General features: G+C 37.5%; 3 protein-coding genes and 1 non-coding gene across 4 annotated transcripts; 3 read left to right on the top strand and 1 right to left on the bottom strand.

Annotated features, from left to right (window-relative positions):
- Window positions 6588-9508, top strand: LOC104756499 (2-oxoisovalerate dehydrogenase subunit alpha 1, mitochondrial). The gene is made up of 9 exons (XM_010479102.2): window positions 6588-6927; window positions 7599-7736; window positions 7819-8001; window positions 8080-8237; window positions 8321-8420; window positions 8512-8623; window positions 8719-8858; window positions 8937-9122; window positions 9209-9508. The coding sequence occupies exons 1-9, from the start codon at window positions 6688-6690 to the stop codon at window positions 9374-9376; spliced, it is 1425 nt and encodes a 474-aa protein (XP_010477404.1). The 5' UTR covers window positions 6588-6687; the 3' UTR covers window positions 9377-9508.
- LOC104756500 (F-box protein SKP2A) lies at window positions 10726-13260 on the top strand. The gene is made up of 5 exons (XM_010479103.2): window positions 10726-10870; window positions 11212-11462; window positions 11909-12257; window positions 12361-12502; window positions 12698-13260. The coding sequence occupies exons 2-5, from the start codon at window positions 11239-11241 to the stop codon at window positions 13069-13071; spliced, it is 1089 nt and encodes a 362-aa protein (XP_010477405.1). The 5' UTR covers window positions 10726-10870; window positions 11212-11238; the 3' UTR covers window positions 13072-13260.
- Window positions 13403-13474, bottom strand: TRNAQ-UUG. The gene has a single exon. It is a non-coding gene; the product is annotated as a tRNA-Gln (tRNA).
- LOC104759333 (probable indole-3-pyruvate monooxygenase YUCCA11) lies at window positions 14384-15704 on the top strand. The gene is made up of 3 exons (XM_010482278.1): window positions 14384-15004; window positions 15100-15456; window positions 15537-15704. Exons 1-3 carry the CDS (start codon window positions 14384-14386, stop codon window positions 15702-15704), a joined length of 1146 nt encoding a protein of 381 aa, XP_010480580.1.

Raw genomic sequence — 18612 nt, forward strand, 5'->3', positions numbered from 1 at the left:
TTGACTAAGTTCGAATCTCAGAAGTTATACCTGTGATCGCTCCTGCACTAGTGCCACCGGGCTCCTGGGTCGAGTACACCTGAGTCGTCGGCTCAATCCAACCCACCGGCTGCACACCGTGCTGCACACCCTGCTGCACCCCTGGCTGAGCTCCAGCGTGCAACACTGCTACTGCCCTCTGCTGCAATTTGGGACAACGAGGCTTGATATGCCCCGTCTCTCTGCAGTAGTAACACACTCGAGTATCGGTCCGCGGCTCCGTCACTGCCCGCTGCTCTGTCACTGCCCGCTGCTCACCTCTCTGTGGACAGCTAGTCACCTTGTGGTCCCTACTACCACACCCAAAGCATCTCGCACCCCCGTGCCTCGACCTCTGCATAGCATCAAACTTCCGCTTCTGCCCTTGCGCAGGCTTGCCGCCCTTGCTAGGAACAGAAGACGGCTGAGACTGCTGAGACTGCTGTGGCTGCACTGAAGAACCGACCACAACCACCTGTGACCTCAAATCATCCTCTATCCCAGCTGCAACCTCAACCAACTCCGCTCTCGTAGCATAACTCCTCACTCTACACCGAGTCCTCAAATCATCCCGCAGAGCCAACAAAAACCTCCGCACCTGAGCCGCCTCTGGCTCCCATGCCCTGCCTGCATACCCTACAAGCCGACTGAACTCTGCATCCAGCTCCCGCACTGTACGGTTCCCCTGAGTCAGACCCAAGAACCGTGCCTCCATACGATCAAGTGCCTCCTGAGGAAAATACTTGGAGTTAAACTCCCCCACAAAATCTCCCCAAGACATACCCCTCTGCACCCTCCGTGCTGTCACCGACCTCCACCACACACGAGCATCTCCTGACAAGTAAAACACTGCCAGATCCACCCTGTACCGGTCGGGACACCTAAGCGAAAGGAAAATATCCTCCATCCGCTCTCTCCACTCATCCGCTACACTCGGATCGGTACTTCCTGAGAAATACCCTGCTCCCACATGCCGCAGCTGCTCCATCATCCGCACATACTGTGCATCCACTACCTCGGCCCCCGGCTGCACACCTGCCTGCAAACCCGCCACAGGCTGCACCGCTGGACCCTGCCCACCACCCACTGGCGGCACTACCGGATCCTGCCCACCAACCACTGGCGGCACTACTGGATCCTGCCCACCAACCACTGGCGGCACAACTGCTGGAAGTCGCTGCAAAACCTGAGCTAGCAAGTCCATCAAGACATCCTCCCTGCCTGGAGCACCTCCCGCTGCAACCCCCACACCCGGGGCAACACCGTGACCGACACCGGGCCCATCCGCCCTGCCGTCACCCAAACCAGCCTGGTCTCCAGACACACTAGGATGAACCTGTGACTCCGCCACCTCCTCACTGGCCATGCTCTGGGTCACACTCACACTGGCCTCAGGAACCTGACCTCGTCCCCGACCACGACCACGACCACGCCCACGACCACGACCGCGACCAACAGCATCCTCACCCCTAACCATCTGTATCATCCAAGAACAGAAGGCTAAGCAAACAATAATTCTAATACACAAGAAACACAACTCACCGTGGAATCACAATCAGGCTCGAAGAGGATGTTCTAGGACTTCATGCCACACACAATTGCCAATCACACAATCAATTATAGCATGTAATCCTAAACATCAACAGCAAAAGCACAATGAACCCTAGACCTAGAACCGTAAGGGCTCTGATACCAAATTGAAACAACCCTTCCTTTTTTTTTTTTTTAATACCTTAATTTACTAGTGGTCCCATACCCACTAACATCCTAACATCAATCAATAACCGCGGATAATCAAATAAAACAAATTCCATTAAACCAAAAGAATTCCAACATTCAAATCCAATAACCAATAACATCAATCAAATAAAGAGATAACCAACAACTAACATCCTACAATGTTCCTTTGACTTAATCTAGCAACCTAACAACAGCTAGACCACAATCAATCAAGTCTCTAGAACATCCTCCTCCTCATAGCCCTTGATTCCACGATCACACTTTTCCTTTACCTGCACACCACAAACAACAATTGAGATGCGTAAGTATTATCATAAATACTTAGTGAGGCCATCCTCCCATCTACTGGGTTATACACACAAGCAGATGAGACCCTCAAGTTCAAGCAAAACAAACAACACACAACAATACATCAAACCAGAAAAACAAGTCTCGGATAAGACTAGTGTCGACCGATGCCAAACGGTGTCGATCGATGCTACAACAAGGTGTCGACCGATGCCAAACAGTGTCGACCGATGCCCATCAAATTGGTGTCGACCGATGCTCCTGAGTGTCGATCGATGCCTCCTCTGCAGACACGATCTGCGCGAAACCCAGCGACGAACTCCGACTCCAATCAACCCAAAATCGACTCCAATCAAGTCTAACCATCTCGGAATTCACTAGAAATCACACAAACAACGAACCCAAGCAACAAAACAACACAAACAACAAGGAAAACACTCAAACAAGAGAGATCTCATGCTTAGATCAACCATGGTCAAGCACTCACCTCAAGAACAAGAAGTTTGGATTGAGAAACGTGGAAAACAACACCTCCAGAAGCTTCCCCTTCGATTCCAGCAACAGCTAACCCTCCTACAGCCTCAGATCTCTCCAAAATCACCAAGAACAAGCCCAGAAATCTCAGAAAACGTTTTTCTCTCTTTTCTCTCTTTCTTTTTACTCAACGGCGACAAATGAAACTCTGAAACCCTAAGGTTCGTCCTAAGACACTTATAACTCGATTTAGGGATTTTAATTGAACCAAACCGAACCAATTCGGCAATTAAATCAAACCGGTCGAACCCAGAAATTAGTGGTGTCGATCGATGCCACTAGGGTGTCGATCGACACTCCTTCCAAAATCCCAAATTCTGGTTCGCGGATGTTAAATGTAAAATCTTTCTAACTTAGCTCGATAATGCATTATTTTATAAGCAATGTATAAAAGATGAGTTTTCAATGCCTAACTAATCTTGTTTTAAACAACATTCATCAAAATTTGTGTTTTTATAAAAAAATAAGTTGTTTACTTAAAAGACTTATGGTGTGGTATTACATATTATGGGGATTATGGGTAAGTATTTGCCATTTGTCTTTGAAATTATTTTTTCCCTCTAATTTAATCATATAGATGTTTATTTTCACAAATGATTTCATGGTTCGTATATAATACATATTATATACATATTTGTCAATAAAAATTATGAAATTAAGAGTTTTAATCTTAAATCCGTCAGTAATCCGATAAATATAATATTGACAAAATTTTGGTATCTGTCGGTAATCTGTTGGAAATAATTGACGGAAAACCGACGGATATCAAATTTTTTGCCCGCGAACTAAATGAAGTCAAATTTTCGAGGCGCGGGAAATGAAAAAATTAAGACTTCCGTCAGTTATTCCGTCAGTACCGTCGATATTACCAAAGCACTTCATCTTCTTCTCCCCATATTGTTTTTATTTTTCCGAAAATCTTTCTCAAATCCTCTCTCCATGGCTGACCTCCATAGATTACTTCCTTCCAATATGGCTAGTCTCTCCTACCACTCTCTCCAACTTCTTATAAGATAAGTTCTCTTTTTATCTGTTTAAAATTTTTGCTTAGTTCTCTTAGATTTCTTAGGAAGAAGATAGATTTGTTAGGTTTGATAGTTTGTTCTATTTGGGTGTTATTGATTTGATGAATTGGTTTGTAAGAGATGTGTGTTAGATTTGTTAGAATTGGGTTTTATTGGATTTGATGATTTGGTTTTGATTAATTGGATTTGATGAATTTGTTTAGTTTTTTTAGGGATGGGTATAAGATTTTTATACATTTTATAATTTTTGATATATTTTGTTTGTTTTTTACAATGGTTTCTAATATTGTTAGTATTTATTTTATACATTTTATTTATTTTCAGTTAAGTATATATTGTATATTATGAATTTTTAATATTGTTAAGTATATATTGTTATTTTTTGGAACAATTTTTAGTGTTTTTTAACAATTTCTTGTTTTGGGTTTTTAGAATATATTTTCTAAAAGTTTTAAACTTCTGAATTTAAATATTTAAGCATTTAGATAATGATTATTTTAGTATTTAATTAAAATTGTATAATTATACTAATTTTATTTTTCTAAAATTTTCATTTTTTTTTTAATATTATATATATAATCTGTCGGTAATTCCGTCGGTATAATGAGAAATTTACGAATCGTTAGCCGTCAGAAATTCGTCAGTAAACGACTATAAGAAATCCGTTGGTAGAATTTCTGTCAGAAATCCGTCGGTTGAACGTCTGTCGGAAATCTGTCAGTAATTTCTGACGGATTTCTGACAGAATAATTTTCCGACAATCTAGATCCGACGGACGTTTCTGTCGGTTTTTGGTCGGTAATGCGTGTTTCCGACGGCTATCTGACAGATATGCCTGTCAGATCTAAGCTGTTTTCTTGTAGTGTTATATAAAAATATGGTTTTGTTTTGAATTTAGATTAAAATCATAAGATGAAGAAGTTCCATTAATTATATAATTAGTACTTCATTTTAAAAAAGTTGACCAATAAAAAACATTTTATATTTTATTTAAATAAAAATATACTATATTGAAAACTCATTTTCGAGATAATCAATTTGCATGGGGTTTTCTAAACGCCAAACAATAGCGGCACAATTTCCAGCTTCTAAAATATACATACAATGATTATACAATCACATAAAATATAATTAATTAACAATAGTTTTCATTTGTAAAAAAATACAGTGCAACGTCATTTATATCTCATCTTTGATTAGGGTGGTTTTCATATATGTTATGCAATGTACAAGTTATTATAACTCATCTTTGATTAAGGTGGTTTTAATTTCTTTGTAAGAACTTATAGATGTGAGACTTTAAGGGATGCATTTCACAAATCCAACAACAATCTGAAGTCGGTAAACTCTGTTTCCGCATTTTTGACATACGAAGCACACAAATTTAGTTTCTAGTAGTTCATTGGAAAATAGATGTAAAGTTACAAAGAAAAAGATTCGGACAATCGTTCCTATAGCTTCTCTCTCTTCTCTCTCCAAAAGTTTTTTTCTCAGATCTAGTTTTCCTTTCTTCTTTTTCGTTTGTTTTTGGCTCGGATCTTCATAGATTGGTCTGGATTTCAAACCGCTACAGGAGTGAGGTAAGCTCTCTTCTCTGACATCGGAGTGGTGTGGTTTTCCGGCAAGTGTTGCAGTTGCGGCCCCTTCCCGGTGGACGAAAGGTGTCGTTCTGGTTCCTCCTGGTTTGAAGACGCCGCTGGAGATGCAGAGCAGTCTTTCACGGCTCATCCGCATGGTTGGAGGCTGCAACGGCGGCGGAAGGCGCTTGTGGGTTGGTGGGTTTTCTGATGGTTGTTGGGTGGTTAACGGCGGATCCTCTCCGGATCTTAGAAGGCTAACACGGATCTCTGGCGATTGAGAGGTTGTCGAGCCTCCTCCTCTCTCTAGCCACCGTGTCTTTGTTTCCACCAAACCAGATCTGAAGTTTGCTTTACCTCCGGAAAACTTTTCGGTTCACGGCTTCGGAGAACAAGGGCTTGGATCTGAGTATGTCGTTGGTAGGTAGGGGATTCGACATTCAGGGTGGCGGAGTGTCGGAGAGTTGTTCTACTCCGGAAGGCTTGTGGCGGGTCAGGCTTGTCGCTGGTGGCGGTTTGGAGACCGGATCCGAATACTCCGGTCAAAGAACCTATCCAGCGGCGTAGTCGCAAAGTTGTGGGCTTTGTATTCGCCGGAAATAGTAGATCTGACTCTCTGCCTCCGCTTAACCGCCCGGCTTCAACCTTGTAATCTATTTCCGTTCACCGAAATTTGTTTTCTGTTTTGTAACTGTAGTTGTTTGGTTTACAGGCCTTAAGCCCGTTAAGGGATGAGGCCCATTAATAAAATGGTTTTTTTTAAAAAAAAAAAAAAAAAAAAAAAAAAAAAAAAAAAAAAAAAANAAAAAGATGTAAAGTTAAGGTCGAAGAAAGTTTTATTGGTTAGGTTAGATGTCACCTATCAATGAATCATAATTTGAGAAACTATCAGTTCTTTTACCATCTAACAATACATATAAAATTTATCTTTCTGGTGATTGTTGTGTCACCTTCAACTGATCTAAAATATGGAAACATGTTTTCACGTGTTATCCAAAAAAATCTTTTTTTTTTCTAACTATTAATTTCCGCGGACGTAACGGGAAATTCAAAGAAAGATATAAATGACACGCAAGTAGATGACTATCGTTGGATAAAGATGGGAGAAATCAATAAAAAGGCACAGTACAGTTTGTTTTGGTTGTTAAAAATTCTTTAAATGATTTTGTTATGTTATGTAGGCATTGCAAACTCTTAACAATAATTCAATTCAATTTTTTTCTTTTTTCTCTATAGTATTTGTCCACTATGATTGTGTAAAAAAAAAAAAACAAGAAATCCCAAAATGCGAGGAAGATAAATAAATCTTTATAGAAAAAAAGAAGTTGGAGATGGATACGGATGACATGTCAAGTCCGACAAGGAAATACATGCACTTGTCGTCCTTCTAATCCTTTACCCTTAGACATCGTTAAAAACATTGCTCTCTCTCTCTCTCTCTCTCTCTCTCTCTCTTCTTCTTATACTCTTCTCCATTTTCTCCCTTTGTCCTTTCTTTGGCAAACATGGCGATCTGGTTTGCTAGATCACGAAACCTTATTTCTAGCTTGAGACATAACCTGTGCTTGTCGTCGACGATTCTCGTTAAACGTGATTACTCTCAACGTCCCGTTTTCACAACTTCTCAGTTATCTTCGACGGTCTTTTTGAGTCCCTACGTGGCTAGCCTCCGTCACGAGTCGACGGCCGCAGAGAAACAGCTTGATTTAGTTCAACATAGTGATGATCAAGAAGATGCCCTGCAGGTATATTTTTTTTTTTATACTAATCATACTCTTTCACGTGGTTTATATATTTAAATTTAAAACTGGGATTAGTTTATAATAAGCGTAGCTGTCGATGACGAATAATTTCAACTGTATTATATAGAAAAAGAAGTAATGGTTCTTGGTGAATCAGATTTTGTTGACTTTTCTTTCTAAGACTAGTAATTTTTAGCAAATGCTTCGGTTTAATGTCCGGTTATCTCCGACTCCGGTTCTTGGTTTATAAATTATGTAAGATATATAAAACTGAAACTAAAACCAAATTTAGGTGAAGCTGGTTTCATTCTAAGGATCAGAATTTTCTTGTTTATGAATCTCAAAGATTTGAACTTATGGGATCGCATAGTTTAAAGTTTAAACATAGTACAAGACTTCAAGTACTTAACAACAACAGTTCACATCGGCGCACAAGTCATGTCGAAGAAGTAATGGACAACAACACACAAGTTACACGTACGAATGAAAACTAATTCAAGTGCTGGTGTGGGTCTCCCTTCTTTGAGTTTAGTTTGATTTGAGTACACGTGTACGTCACATTCATTATTAACAAGTCTCAGACTCACACAAGTCCTGGAATACTAATTTGCACTATGATCCCTGTTTTTATCAAACATTCTTAAATACAGACTAATACTTTCTTTTGTTTCTAGGAATTGGATTTTCCGGGAGGCAACGTCGGTTACACTTCCGAGATGAAATTCATACCGGAATCATCTGCTCGGAGGATTCCTTGTTACCGAGTTCTCGACGAAGACGGGAGAATCATCCCCGATAGCGATTTTATTCCGGTACAGAAATTTCAAGAAAATGTACAATTAGAATTGGTATGAGTTTGTGGTTTAGTAATAACCGGAAAAACAAAAAAAACAGGTGAGCGAGAAACTAGCTGTAAGAATGTACGAACAAATGGCGACGCTTCAAGTGATGGATCACATCTTCTACGAAGCTCAACGTCAAGGAAGAATCTCGTTTTATATTACTTCTCTTGGAGAAGAAGCCATTAACATCGCTTCTGCTGCTGCTCTTAGTCCTGAAGACGTCGTGTTACCTCAGGTATGTCATATGTGTTTGTTTTACTCTAGACTAGTCACGTTTGGTTTGGTTTGTTTTTAAACTGGGGATTTGGTACAGTACCGAGAGCCAGGAGTGCTTCTATGGCGTGGCTTTACACTAGAGGAGTTTGCGAATCAGTGTTTTGGTAACAAAGCTGATTATGGCAAAGGCAGACAAATGCCGATTCATTACGGCTCTAATCGTCATAATTACTTCACTATCTCCTCTCCAATCGCGTAAGAATCTCTTTAAAAAAAACAAAGCATTTGATTGTTCTGTTCTTTTGTGTGTTTTAGCTGAATCTGTTTTGCTTCTTCAGCACGCAACTTCCTCAAGCTGCTGGAGTTGGTTACTCTTTGAAGATGGAGAAAAAGAATGCTTGTGCAGTAACATTCATCGGTGATGGTGGCACTAGCGAGGTTGATGAAAACTCTTTATTTCTCATATCTCAAAAAAAGGATTAGCATTTCAAGAATTGAAATTTATATAGTTTTGGGGTGTGGTGTTTAGGGAGATTTCCACGCCGGGTTGAATTTTGCGGCGGTATTGGAAGCTCCGGTTGTGTTTATTTGTCGGAACAACGGTTGGGCCATCAGTACTCATACCTCAGAACAGTTTCGAAGTATGTAAACTAACTTTTTCCTCTGTTTTTTTCATTACAAAGGAGACCAAACTATTCCTCTGTTTTGATGTGAGGTTAACATGGTTTGGTAACAGGTGATGGAATTGTTGTGAAAGGACAAGCTTACGGAATCCGAAGCATTCGTGTGGACGGTAACGATGCACTCGCGGTTTACAGTGCGGTACGCTCAGCTCGAGAAATGGCCGTAACGGAACAGAGACCTGTTCTCATCGAGGTAAAAAAAACCATATTAAAATTTGTCTAGTTAAAACTTTGACTTTGGTGAAAATGACATTAATTTTGTTGTGTGTAGGCGATGACATATAGAGTAGGACATCATTCTACATCAGATGATTCAACTAAGTACAGAGCGGCCGATGAAATCCAGCACTGGAAAATGTCAAGAAACCCTGTGAATAGGTTCAAGAAATGGGTCGAGGATAACGGATGGTGGAGTGAAGAAGATGAATCCGAACTAAGATCTAACACAAGAAAACAGGTAAAAGATTCTTAAACCCCTACATTTTTATACGTTAAGGTTGATGAAGTGTTATGTTATTTAGCCGTTTTTGTGTGTGTTTGTAGCTTCTCCAAGCGATTCAAGCGGCCGAGAAGTGTGATAAACAACCGTTGAAAGAGCTGTTTAACGATGTATATGATGTTAAGCCGAAGAATCTAGAAGAGCAAGAGCTTGGTTTAAAGGAATTAGTAGAGAGACAACCTCAAGATTATCCTCCTGGTTTTCATGTCTGATACTAGACGAAATGTGAAGTTGAAAATCTCATTCTCATGTATTATGTATCATGTATATACAGACTATTTATTATGTCCACGAATCAAATAGTAATCGAGTATGAATGAATGAAATCAGCATTTGGAGTATCATGAAGTAACCTTGAGAATGTTACTTTAGTCTAATATAAACACCAACCAACCAATGGTGTTTATTATTTGGTTCGTGTGCTGTTTATATTAGACTAAAGTAACATTCTCAAGGTCTAATATAAACACCAATGGTCCGGCTGAGCCCATATAAGCCTCTGGGATTATAGAGTGTTGTTTTCATGTATGTATGTTGGAGCTCTCTTCTCGCCTAGTAGTCACCTTCATTGTGGAATTTTCTTAACATAATTGACGATCAATTTGAATAATCAAACCAACCGTCTGGGAAAAAAATTAATTTTGGATGGGATTGATTATTAAAACAATTTAACAAAGCTTCGTTAATCGTTTTTAAAAAACGTGCCTACCTATCCAAATGACATGTTCGTAATATAATCAACAATAAATTACTGTAAGTGATATTGTGTCTATCTTATAATTTTATTAATCAATATATATATATATTGATTTTAAAATTATGATTAGATGATCGACAAGTAACTAAAATAAATGTGTAAGGATTGAAATTTTTTGTTTTAAACAAAAAAAAAAAAAAGAAAAAAAAAACAAGAAAGGATTGATTAAAAAAAGAAGGAAATAACTAGAAAATTGGGCGGTTAATATATATACAACATAAAATACATTGAATAAAATATGATATGCTTATAATATCTGCCAAATGTTGAAAAACTTATTATCATTTTCTGCCAATTGTTAGATTGAGTGTCTTTGGAAGTTATCCCAAAACTTCAAAATTTGGAGTGCGCATATAAAAATGAGTGGACTTCATTAGTTGCGGTTTCGATTTTTATCAAATCGTACTCTACAACCAGTTGTCCACTTTTAGTCGATTTCGACACACACATTCACTGATTCACGCATCTCCTTTCTTCTATTCTATTACACAAAGAATAAATAATTCCTCAATAACACAACACCATTGCCAAATCAATTCAGTTAAACCATTTGTTTCTTAAGCAATATTCGCTTGTTAATTAAATATGTAATCATAATTTATAGTATAATACTTAGTTCTAAGATTAAAGTATAAAAACATGTGAGGAAAATTGGCTTTGGATACTATTAAAAAAGCCTAAACAATGAACAAACTTATTTTGCCAGTCACTATAATACAAGTGGCAGCTTACGCGTCACGAAGCTTTTTCCCACACGTTTCTCTCTTTCTCTTTCCCTTCCCATTTTTATCAAAGCTTTTTTTCTTTTTTTCATTTATTTGTTTCTTCTCTTTGTTACTAGTACCTTCTTTCTAGAGATTTATTATAGCTCTGCGTTAATTACTTCAATAAAGGGAAACAAAACAACTGAACAAAACCCAGAAAGAGAGACGAAGAAACTAGTTCAAAGGTATGATCTTTAAAGCCCAAAGCTGTGATTTTTTTTTTTCTTTTTCTTCTGAAGAGGTTTATGTGTTTACATACTTGAAAATAAAAATAAAAATTGGAGGATATAAAGTTCTTCGACTTCTAGAAAAGTATAGAAACCAGAGTAAAACTCTGAGATTGAAAGCTTTGTATTTGTTCTGTTTCCCCCTGAAAATTGAAAAGCTTGTCTTTTTTGTTTTTGTTTTTAATCTTTCATACACAGTGCTTTTATCGTCTTTCGAGGTTTGTGAAAATGGCAGATATAATTACTCTCTCTCCTCCTTTTATTTCTTATATCTCTCATAATCTTCTTTGTGGTGATAGGATCAAGGCCACCGCTTCGTTATAAAGATGGTGATGGTTGGAGAAGAAGCATCATCCATGGAAGTTGACCAGTGTTTTCTTAAGATGAAGATGGAAGGGGTTTCGATCAAAGAGTGGAAAGACATCCCTGTGGAGCTTCTGATGAGGATCCTTTCTCTTGTTGATGATCGAAATGTCATTGTTGCTTCTGGTGTTTGCTCTGGCTGGAGAGATGCTATCTCTCTTGGCCTCACTCGCCTCTGTCTCTCTTGGTAAATTCCTCTCTCTCTCTCTCTCTCTCTCTATCTTAACTTAAAAACCCTCATCTCTGTGTTGGTGTTTTGGCTTTGAAGTTGGAGCTGAGCTGAGTTTCCAGAGTCTTGATTTCATCTTGTGGTTTACGGTTATGCTGGTTTATTATCTGGTTTTTGTGTAAAGATCAGATCTTTTTTTGTTTTGAAGAACATTTCACTCATTTGTTGATGGTAACTTTGATATATGGAAAAAAGTGAGAAAGCTGCTTTACATTTTGATGAATCCTTTAATATGATAGATCAGGTTTCATTAGGAAGGTAAAACCAAGCTCTTTTTATCCAGAGGAATAGTCTGAAGATGACTCTTGCATGTTTGAAACACTTGAAGCATGTTCTTGTCATTTTCACTGTATTTACATTGAATCTTTTGTCTGCACTCTCTGTTTTTCCTTCTTTTTAATCAGGTGCAACAAAAACATGAACAGCTTGGTTCTTTCTCTTGCTCCCAAGATCGCAAAGCTGCAGACTTTAATACTGCGGCAGGACAAACCACAGCTAGAGGACAATGCAGTGGAGGCCATAGCAAATCACTGCCATGAGCTACAAGAGCTTGATCTCAGCAAAAGTTTGAGACTTACTGATCGTTCCCTCTATGCACTTGCTCATGGTTGCCCTGACCTCACGAAACTCAACCTTAGCGGCTGTACTTCATTCAGCGACACTGCTATTGCGTATCTGACCAGATTCTGTAGAAAGCTTAAAGTTTTGAATCTCTGCGGATGTGTCAATGCTGTATCTGATAGTGCCTTGGAGGTGAATCTTTGTTTATTAATTAATGTTCTCTCTCAATATGGTTTTGCTTCATTGGTCATAAGAGTGGTAGAGTTGAACACTTTGTTCATCTTGATTTGTGCAGGCTATTGGGAATAACTGCAATCAGATGCAGTCACTAAATTTGGGATGGTGTGAGAATATCAGTGATGAAGGGGTAATGAGTTTAGCTTATGGCTGCCCAGATCTCAGGACTCTTGACCTCTGTGGCTGTGTTCTAATTACAGGTATTTGACACAGTTAAACTTACTCGAAGCTAAGATCATTGGTCTTTCCTCAGTATCGCACTTTGATTTGATATTTGCACTGAACTAAACAAAACTAGAAACTAGGTTGTTGTATAGATGGACTCAGAAAACCCTTGACCTTGAGATCCTTAAAGTGTGTAATCAAATTCGGTTTGGTTATGTAATATTTTGCAGATGAGAGTGTGGTAGCTCTAGCAGACTGGTGTGTCCACTTGAGGTCACTGGGGTTATACTACTGCAGAAACATAACAGACAGGGCGATGTACTCACTAGCTCAAAGCGGGGTAAAGAACAAACCAGGTTCATGGAAATCGGTTAAGAAAGGCAAATACGATGAAGAAGGACTGAGCAGTCTCAACATTAGCCAATGCACTGCCCTTACACCTTCAGCGGTTCAAGCTGTTTGCGATACCTTTCCTGCTCTTCACACATGTTCTGGAAGGCATTCACTTGTCATGAGCGGTTGTCTGAACTTGACATCCGTGCACTGTGCTTGTATCCTTCAGGCTCATCGCGCACACAACCCAGTTCCTCATCCGGCTCACTAAAACAGAACACTAGATAGGTTGTATATAGAAGCAGTATTATTATAAACGAAGTAGCTTTTCAAGGTGAATGTGAAACCTTATGGAGCTTTTGAGTTCTTTCTATGTCTTGAGAGATATTTTGGTGCTATGTTCACTAAGACCTCTTTGTCTTGAGAGTCCCTCTGACAAATTTAAGCCTTCTTTTAGATTGTTAAAGGTCCATATCAGTCAATAATCAGAATCTTTGTTTGATATGGTGCATGCAATTCCTTGGGATTGTAAAATCTTGAGGATGATAATAGACAAAAACAAGGAAATTTGGACGCGTCAGTGTGTATAGTGTAAAAAGAGAAGGTCCTACCGGGAGTCGAACCCAGGTCGCTGGATTCAAAGTCCAGAGTGCTAACCACTACACCATAGAACCTTTTTGTTATCTTTTAATATAAAAGCTACATATACGAAAGATTATAACAGCTCTGATTTGAATAAAGTTACCGCTGATCAATCATATTCCGTAATTGAGATTAAAAAATAACATGGTTTCACCCACAACGTAATAACCGTATGCCCACATATATATAACTGCTGATGTGTGAAAGCATCATAAACGGTATTTACGCGGTGTTCATATTGAGTTTCAAATTTTAATTTGTAATGTCTCTAGGTCAAATTGAAAGAGTAATTTGTTCAAGATGATTCACCTAAAATATTTTCCTTTTTTCCTTTTCGCCTAGGTGCTTAACACTTAACAGCTTCGTATGTCAATCTCAGATTTCTAATTTCGGACACAAAACGACAGTAAGCACTAAGTCATAGTTACTCTATGCATTGTAAAGTTGTAATAATCATATCCAAGATCCAACCCTAGTACTAGGTACTAAGGTACCGTGCTTCATTTTTCTCCGTACTAGTACACTTATTAATTGTCTACTTAGAGTGAATGTGTGAACTCGATAAATGAAAATTTTGGGCAAAAGCTAATTGTTATTTAGAAGCTATTGACTAGAGTAATTAAGGAAATTCTTGAAATTGACAACCGCGTTGACTTAATCTAAGACTAATTCCACAGAGAGAATCACTTGCTAAAACAGCAAAAAAAGAGAGTATGAATTCGTCCAACATATCCTATGATTCACTACTTCGAGTAATCAACATACTATTTTGTAATTTATGTAATTCCAATCATTTAATTATCAAAAAAAATTCAGTCATGCATATAAATAGATACACATCCCAGTCCAGTTTTGACAGCGTGAGTGTCACTGCGTTAATAATCACACTACAACACTGACAACAACAACAACAACAGAAGCAGAAGCAACAACAACAAAAAATGGTGAAAGAAGAAATCAAGATTCTGGTTCTCATAATCGGTGCAGGACCAGCCGGTTTAGCCACATCAGCTTGTCTAAACCGGTTGAACATACCGAACATAGTGGTCGAAAGAGAAGATTGCAGTGCCTCTCTCTGGAAAACAAGGTCTTACGATCGTCTTAGTCTTCACCTCGCAAAGCAATTCTGTCAACTCCCTCACATGCCATTCCCTTCAAACGCTCCTACATTCGTCTCCAAGCTAGGTTTCATCAGTTACCTTGACGAATACGCCACACGTTTCAACGTAAACCCTAGGTATAACCGGAACGTGAAATCCGCGCACTTCAAAGATAGTCGATGGATCGTTGAGGTGGATAATGAAAAAGATATGTCGAGAGAAGTTTATTCGGCGAAGTATGTGGTGGCTGCGACGGGAGAGAACGGCGAAGGTGTGATCCCGGAGATTCCGGGGCTTGTAGAGAGGTTTAAAGGAGAGTATTTGCATTCAAGTGAATACAAGAACGGTGATAAGTTCGCCGGAAAAGATGTTTTAGTCGTCGGATGTGGTAATTCCGGTATGGAGATTGCTTATGAACTGTCTAAGTGCAGCGCTAAGGTCTCCATCGTTGCTCGTAGCCCCGTAAGTAACTAACTATCTATATATATACATATTAATAAAACTCGTATTGATAAAACTTTATAATAACATTACAATTTCGTAATTGATGTATATAGGTGCACGTGTTGACGAGATCTATCGTACGGATAGGAATGTCGTTGCTCAGTTTTTTCCCGGTAAAATTAGTTGACCGTTTGTGTCTCTTACTCGCGGAGGTGAGGTTTGGTAATACTTCGAGATATGGGCTTGTGAGACCCAAGAACGGCCCGTTTATGAACAAGCTTATCACCGGTCGGTCACCTACCATCGACGTCGGCTGCGTGGGAGAGATTAAGTCCGGCAAGGTTCAGGTTGTGCCGTCTATAAAGCGTATAGAAGGGAAGAGAGTGGAGTTTGTAGATGGAAAGACCAAACACATAGACTCTATTGTGTTCGCAACTGGTTACAAAAGCAGCGTTTCGAAATGGCTTCAGGTATATTTGCAACTTCAGACACGGAAACAGAGAAAATAAAAACTCTGTTCTTGTTTTAAAAGGGATCTGATGTGACACAGGTTGATGATGGAGATCTGTTCAACGAGAATGGGATGCCAAAACGCGAGTTCCCGTGTCACTGGAAGGGGAACAACGGGTTGTACAGTGTTGGGTTTGGGAGACAAGGCTTGGCTGGTATTTCAAGAGATGCTCAGAACATTGCTATAGACATTGCTTCTCTGGTTTAAACAAGAACAATATTTCCTAATAAATTATAATTTTTTTGAGATTTATAACAAGTGAGAAAGAAGATAACATTATTGATGACACATTGCTGGATCAAATCGTCAGAGACCATTGGCATGAGAGCTTCCATTGTGGCCAGAGTTTGTCAGAATCTCATGACCAGTGCCGTGCCAAGGTCCATAGAAGCCTAAGACAAATAATAAAAAATGTAGCTTCTTACATTCTATTTTTGAGAAATTTTTATCTTACTTTTGGTATATAGAAAAGGAAATATTGTTCATTTTCAAAACACATTCCTAAAAAGCAAGATTTAGTAGCTAATGCAGAGGAAAAACAAACAATTTTTTCATAAATGTAAATGATATGAGTTTTGTTTCCAGAAAAATTCCTATAACATTACATAAAAATGAATGTTCAGCCTAAGTTAGGAAAAAATGTGGCCTATTATTTATGTAATTTTTTTGTGGCCTAAGGCAAATGCCTTTTTTAATATACTAAGGCACGGCTCTGCTCATGACTTTGTTGCGCCAAGAGCGTTCTTGAGGTTTGAGTACTTGGTTTCGAGCTCATACCATGAATCCAAGTCCACCAAACGGTTAAAACATTTTCTTCCATTTTCTCCACAAAATATTAAACCAAGTTTCCAAAATAAAGTTACAAACTAAAAATTGAAAACGAATTGGGTACAAAAATCAGAAAAAAAAGAAAGCAAAAAAAATAAAAAATAAAAAATGAAAGCATGAATTATTTTACTTAACTATAAAACAATTTGGAAGAAAGAAACTTTAAAAAAAAAAATTTTGTCACTCTAAACCCACTATAATAATCACAAAAGTATGAAAGATGTTGTAATGAGACTAGTAGAGGCAACAAAGCAAATCTCTTATAGTTTTATCTTTAATGGTTAAATAACTAATTTTTGTTTTTATATTTTTCTTACTTAATTAACATATTTATTTTTCCAACAACGTAATTAACATATTAGAAGCCGATGTTCGGATAGTACACCAAGCCCACATTTTGCTAGCATAGAGTTTGATCATTATAAATTGTAAAGCTATATTTGATATTAAAAATATATATATATATATATATATATATATATTAAATAAAGGTAAAACCTTCTCAAAAGTGTTTTTATTATAGGAGACCACATTTTTTAACTTGCGTTTGGTGGAAAATCTTACTGGCTGATTTGAAATCTCTGTTGAGACTATATCCTGTTACCTCAGGAGTGTCAATGAGACTTGACAGATTTCTCAGGCATACGGCTGAAAGTTGCTGTGCAGACTATAGATAGACACCTACCTACCTTTAAGAATCCAGTAATCATTAAATTCCAAGAAACCTCGGTTCTAGCAGGCATTCTCTCAAATACCGAGAGGGCTGGCTAATTCTTATTCCACATTCACAGCTCTAGTCCGGAAACAAACCGAGTGCCATCAAACTTGTTGGTTTCACTGCTTCTATCAAATTTTAGCCACATAAATTTCAAAGTCTTGAAACTAACGAAAGTGACGTATACGTGGGAGAGGTGGAACCATTTCAACTACAACAGTTATCCATATTTTTAGTTAACATATTACTCTTTCCGTTTCAAAATATATGATGTTTTAGTAGAAACACACATATTAAGAAAAAATTACTTTTAAAAAGTTTAACCAATCATACTCAAGACTGCATAATATAAAATATACAATTAATCTAAAAATTGCATAGAAAGTTGGAAACATCTTATATTATGAAACAAAAATAATCTTCTAAACATCCTATATTATGAAACAGAGGAAGTATATGTTTATTAAAATGTGTACTTTATTCCATTACTAGATAATAATCTCCGATGCGCGGGTTTAAAGTTTTGTAAATAAAATTAAATTTAATAAAAATGTATTAAAATTTCTTGTACATTATTTTTTATTTTTTTTATTTTGCTATGATACATTAATTTATATCCATATACAAATATTTTATGCATGTTACCATTAAAAGTGTATTTTTTATGTTACAAATATATTATTTACCACTACCTAGAAAATGTATATATGAACAAATTAATCAAACTATTATACGTCTTTTTACTTTCACTTTTGCATAGTTTCTTTAATCACTAAAATTGTTGGTTCAAAAAATATTTTGAATAAAAAATAAATTACATAATAATAGTGTATGACTAATCATGGAGAGAACTTCGGTTCTGCCCTCTTCCCTTATGGAGAGAACTTTTGCTCCGCCTTCCTCCTTGGGGATATAACCTTGCGTCCAACCTCCTCCACCATAGAGAAAACCTTGATTTTGTCCTCCTCTTGTGTAGAAAGAACATGTTCACGTATTTTAGCTATCTCAAAGTGGCTTGCTCCAGCAACCAATGAAACTAAATTCTTTTTTCCAACGTCACAAAATATTTTTATAGTAACTAATGTTAAATTTCACAATGTATTTCATGGAAGGTTTGACACACCATAATGTAGCCTCTGTCTCCAAGCTCGTATAGATCTATCAACAACAATTTATGTTTTTCCAATCTATCTACGTTTGTTGCAAGTTTGTGTTTGATTAGCCTATTTTATCTAACCATTAGGTTGATAACCTTCTCCTCTTTATCTCCTTTCAAGATTGAACGAATGGTAACAATTATGTTTGCACAAAAAAAAGGTCTATAACCAACTAATCAAGCTTGAGAAATTAGAAGAAAAATAATTTGACATAATTAATGAAATAATAGAAAATTATAAGCACGGTAATATATGAATCTCAAATAATTCAAAGATGAAAATATAAATTAAATAAAACAATTTAAAACTATTATAATCTATTTTAAGAGAAAATTTATTCTAATGAGCTCATTATAATCTATTTTAAGAGAAAATTTATTCTATTGAGCTCATTATTTTTTAAAAAAAATTCTTA

The sequence above is a fragment of the Camelina sativa genome, chromosome 17 (genome assembly GCF_000633955.1).
Source record: "Camelina sativa cultivar DH55 chromosome 17, Cs, whole genome shotgun sequence".
Classification (NCBI taxonomy): domain Eukaryota; kingdom Viridiplantae; phylum Streptophyta; class Magnoliopsida; order Brassicales; family Brassicaceae; genus Camelina; species Camelina sativa.

What these genes read in the sequence shown, in the direction of transcription:
- LOC104756499 (XM_010479102.2), top strand. Translation starts at nt 6,688, where the DNA reads ATGGCGATCTGGTTTGCTAGATCACGAAACCTTATTTCTAGCTTGAGA. An exon ending in ACTATCTCCTCTCCAATCGC is followed by an intron (nt 8,238 to 8,320) that starts GTAAGAATCTCT and finishes TTGCTTCTTCAG; the next exon opens with CACGCAACTTCCTCAAGCTG. An exon ending in GATCTAACACAAGAAAACAG is followed by an intron (nt 9,123 to 9,208) that starts GTAAAAGATTCT and finishes GTGTGTTTGTAG; the next exon opens with CTTCTCCAAGCGATTCAAGC.
- LOC104756500 (XM_010479103.2), top strand. Translation starts at nt 11,239, where the DNA reads ATGGTGATGGTTGGAGAAGAAGCATCATCCATGGAAGTTGACCAGTGT. An exon ending in ACTCGCCTCTGTCTCTCTTG is followed by an intron (nt 11,463 to 11,908) that starts GTAAATTCCTCT and finishes CTTTTTAATCAG; the next exon opens with GTGCAACAAAAACATGAACA. An exon ending in TGGCTGTGTTCTAATTACAG is followed by an intron (nt 12,503 to 12,697) that starts GTATTTGACACA and finishes AATATTTTGCAG; the next exon opens with ATGAGAGTGTGGTAGCTCTA.
- LOC104759333 (XM_010482278.1), top strand. Translation starts at nt 14,384, where the DNA reads ATGGTGAAAGAAGAAATCAAGATTCTGGTTCTCATAATCGGTGCAGGA. An exon ending in CCATCGTTGCTCGTAGCCCC is followed by an intron (nt 15,005 to 15,099) that starts GTAAGTAACTAA and finishes TGATGTATATAG; the next exon opens with GTGCACGTGTTGACGAGATC. An exon ending in GCGTTTCGAAATGGCTTCAG is followed by an intron (nt 15,457 to 15,536) that starts GTATATTTGCAA and finishes GATGTGACACAG; the next exon opens with GTTGATGATGGAGATCTGTT.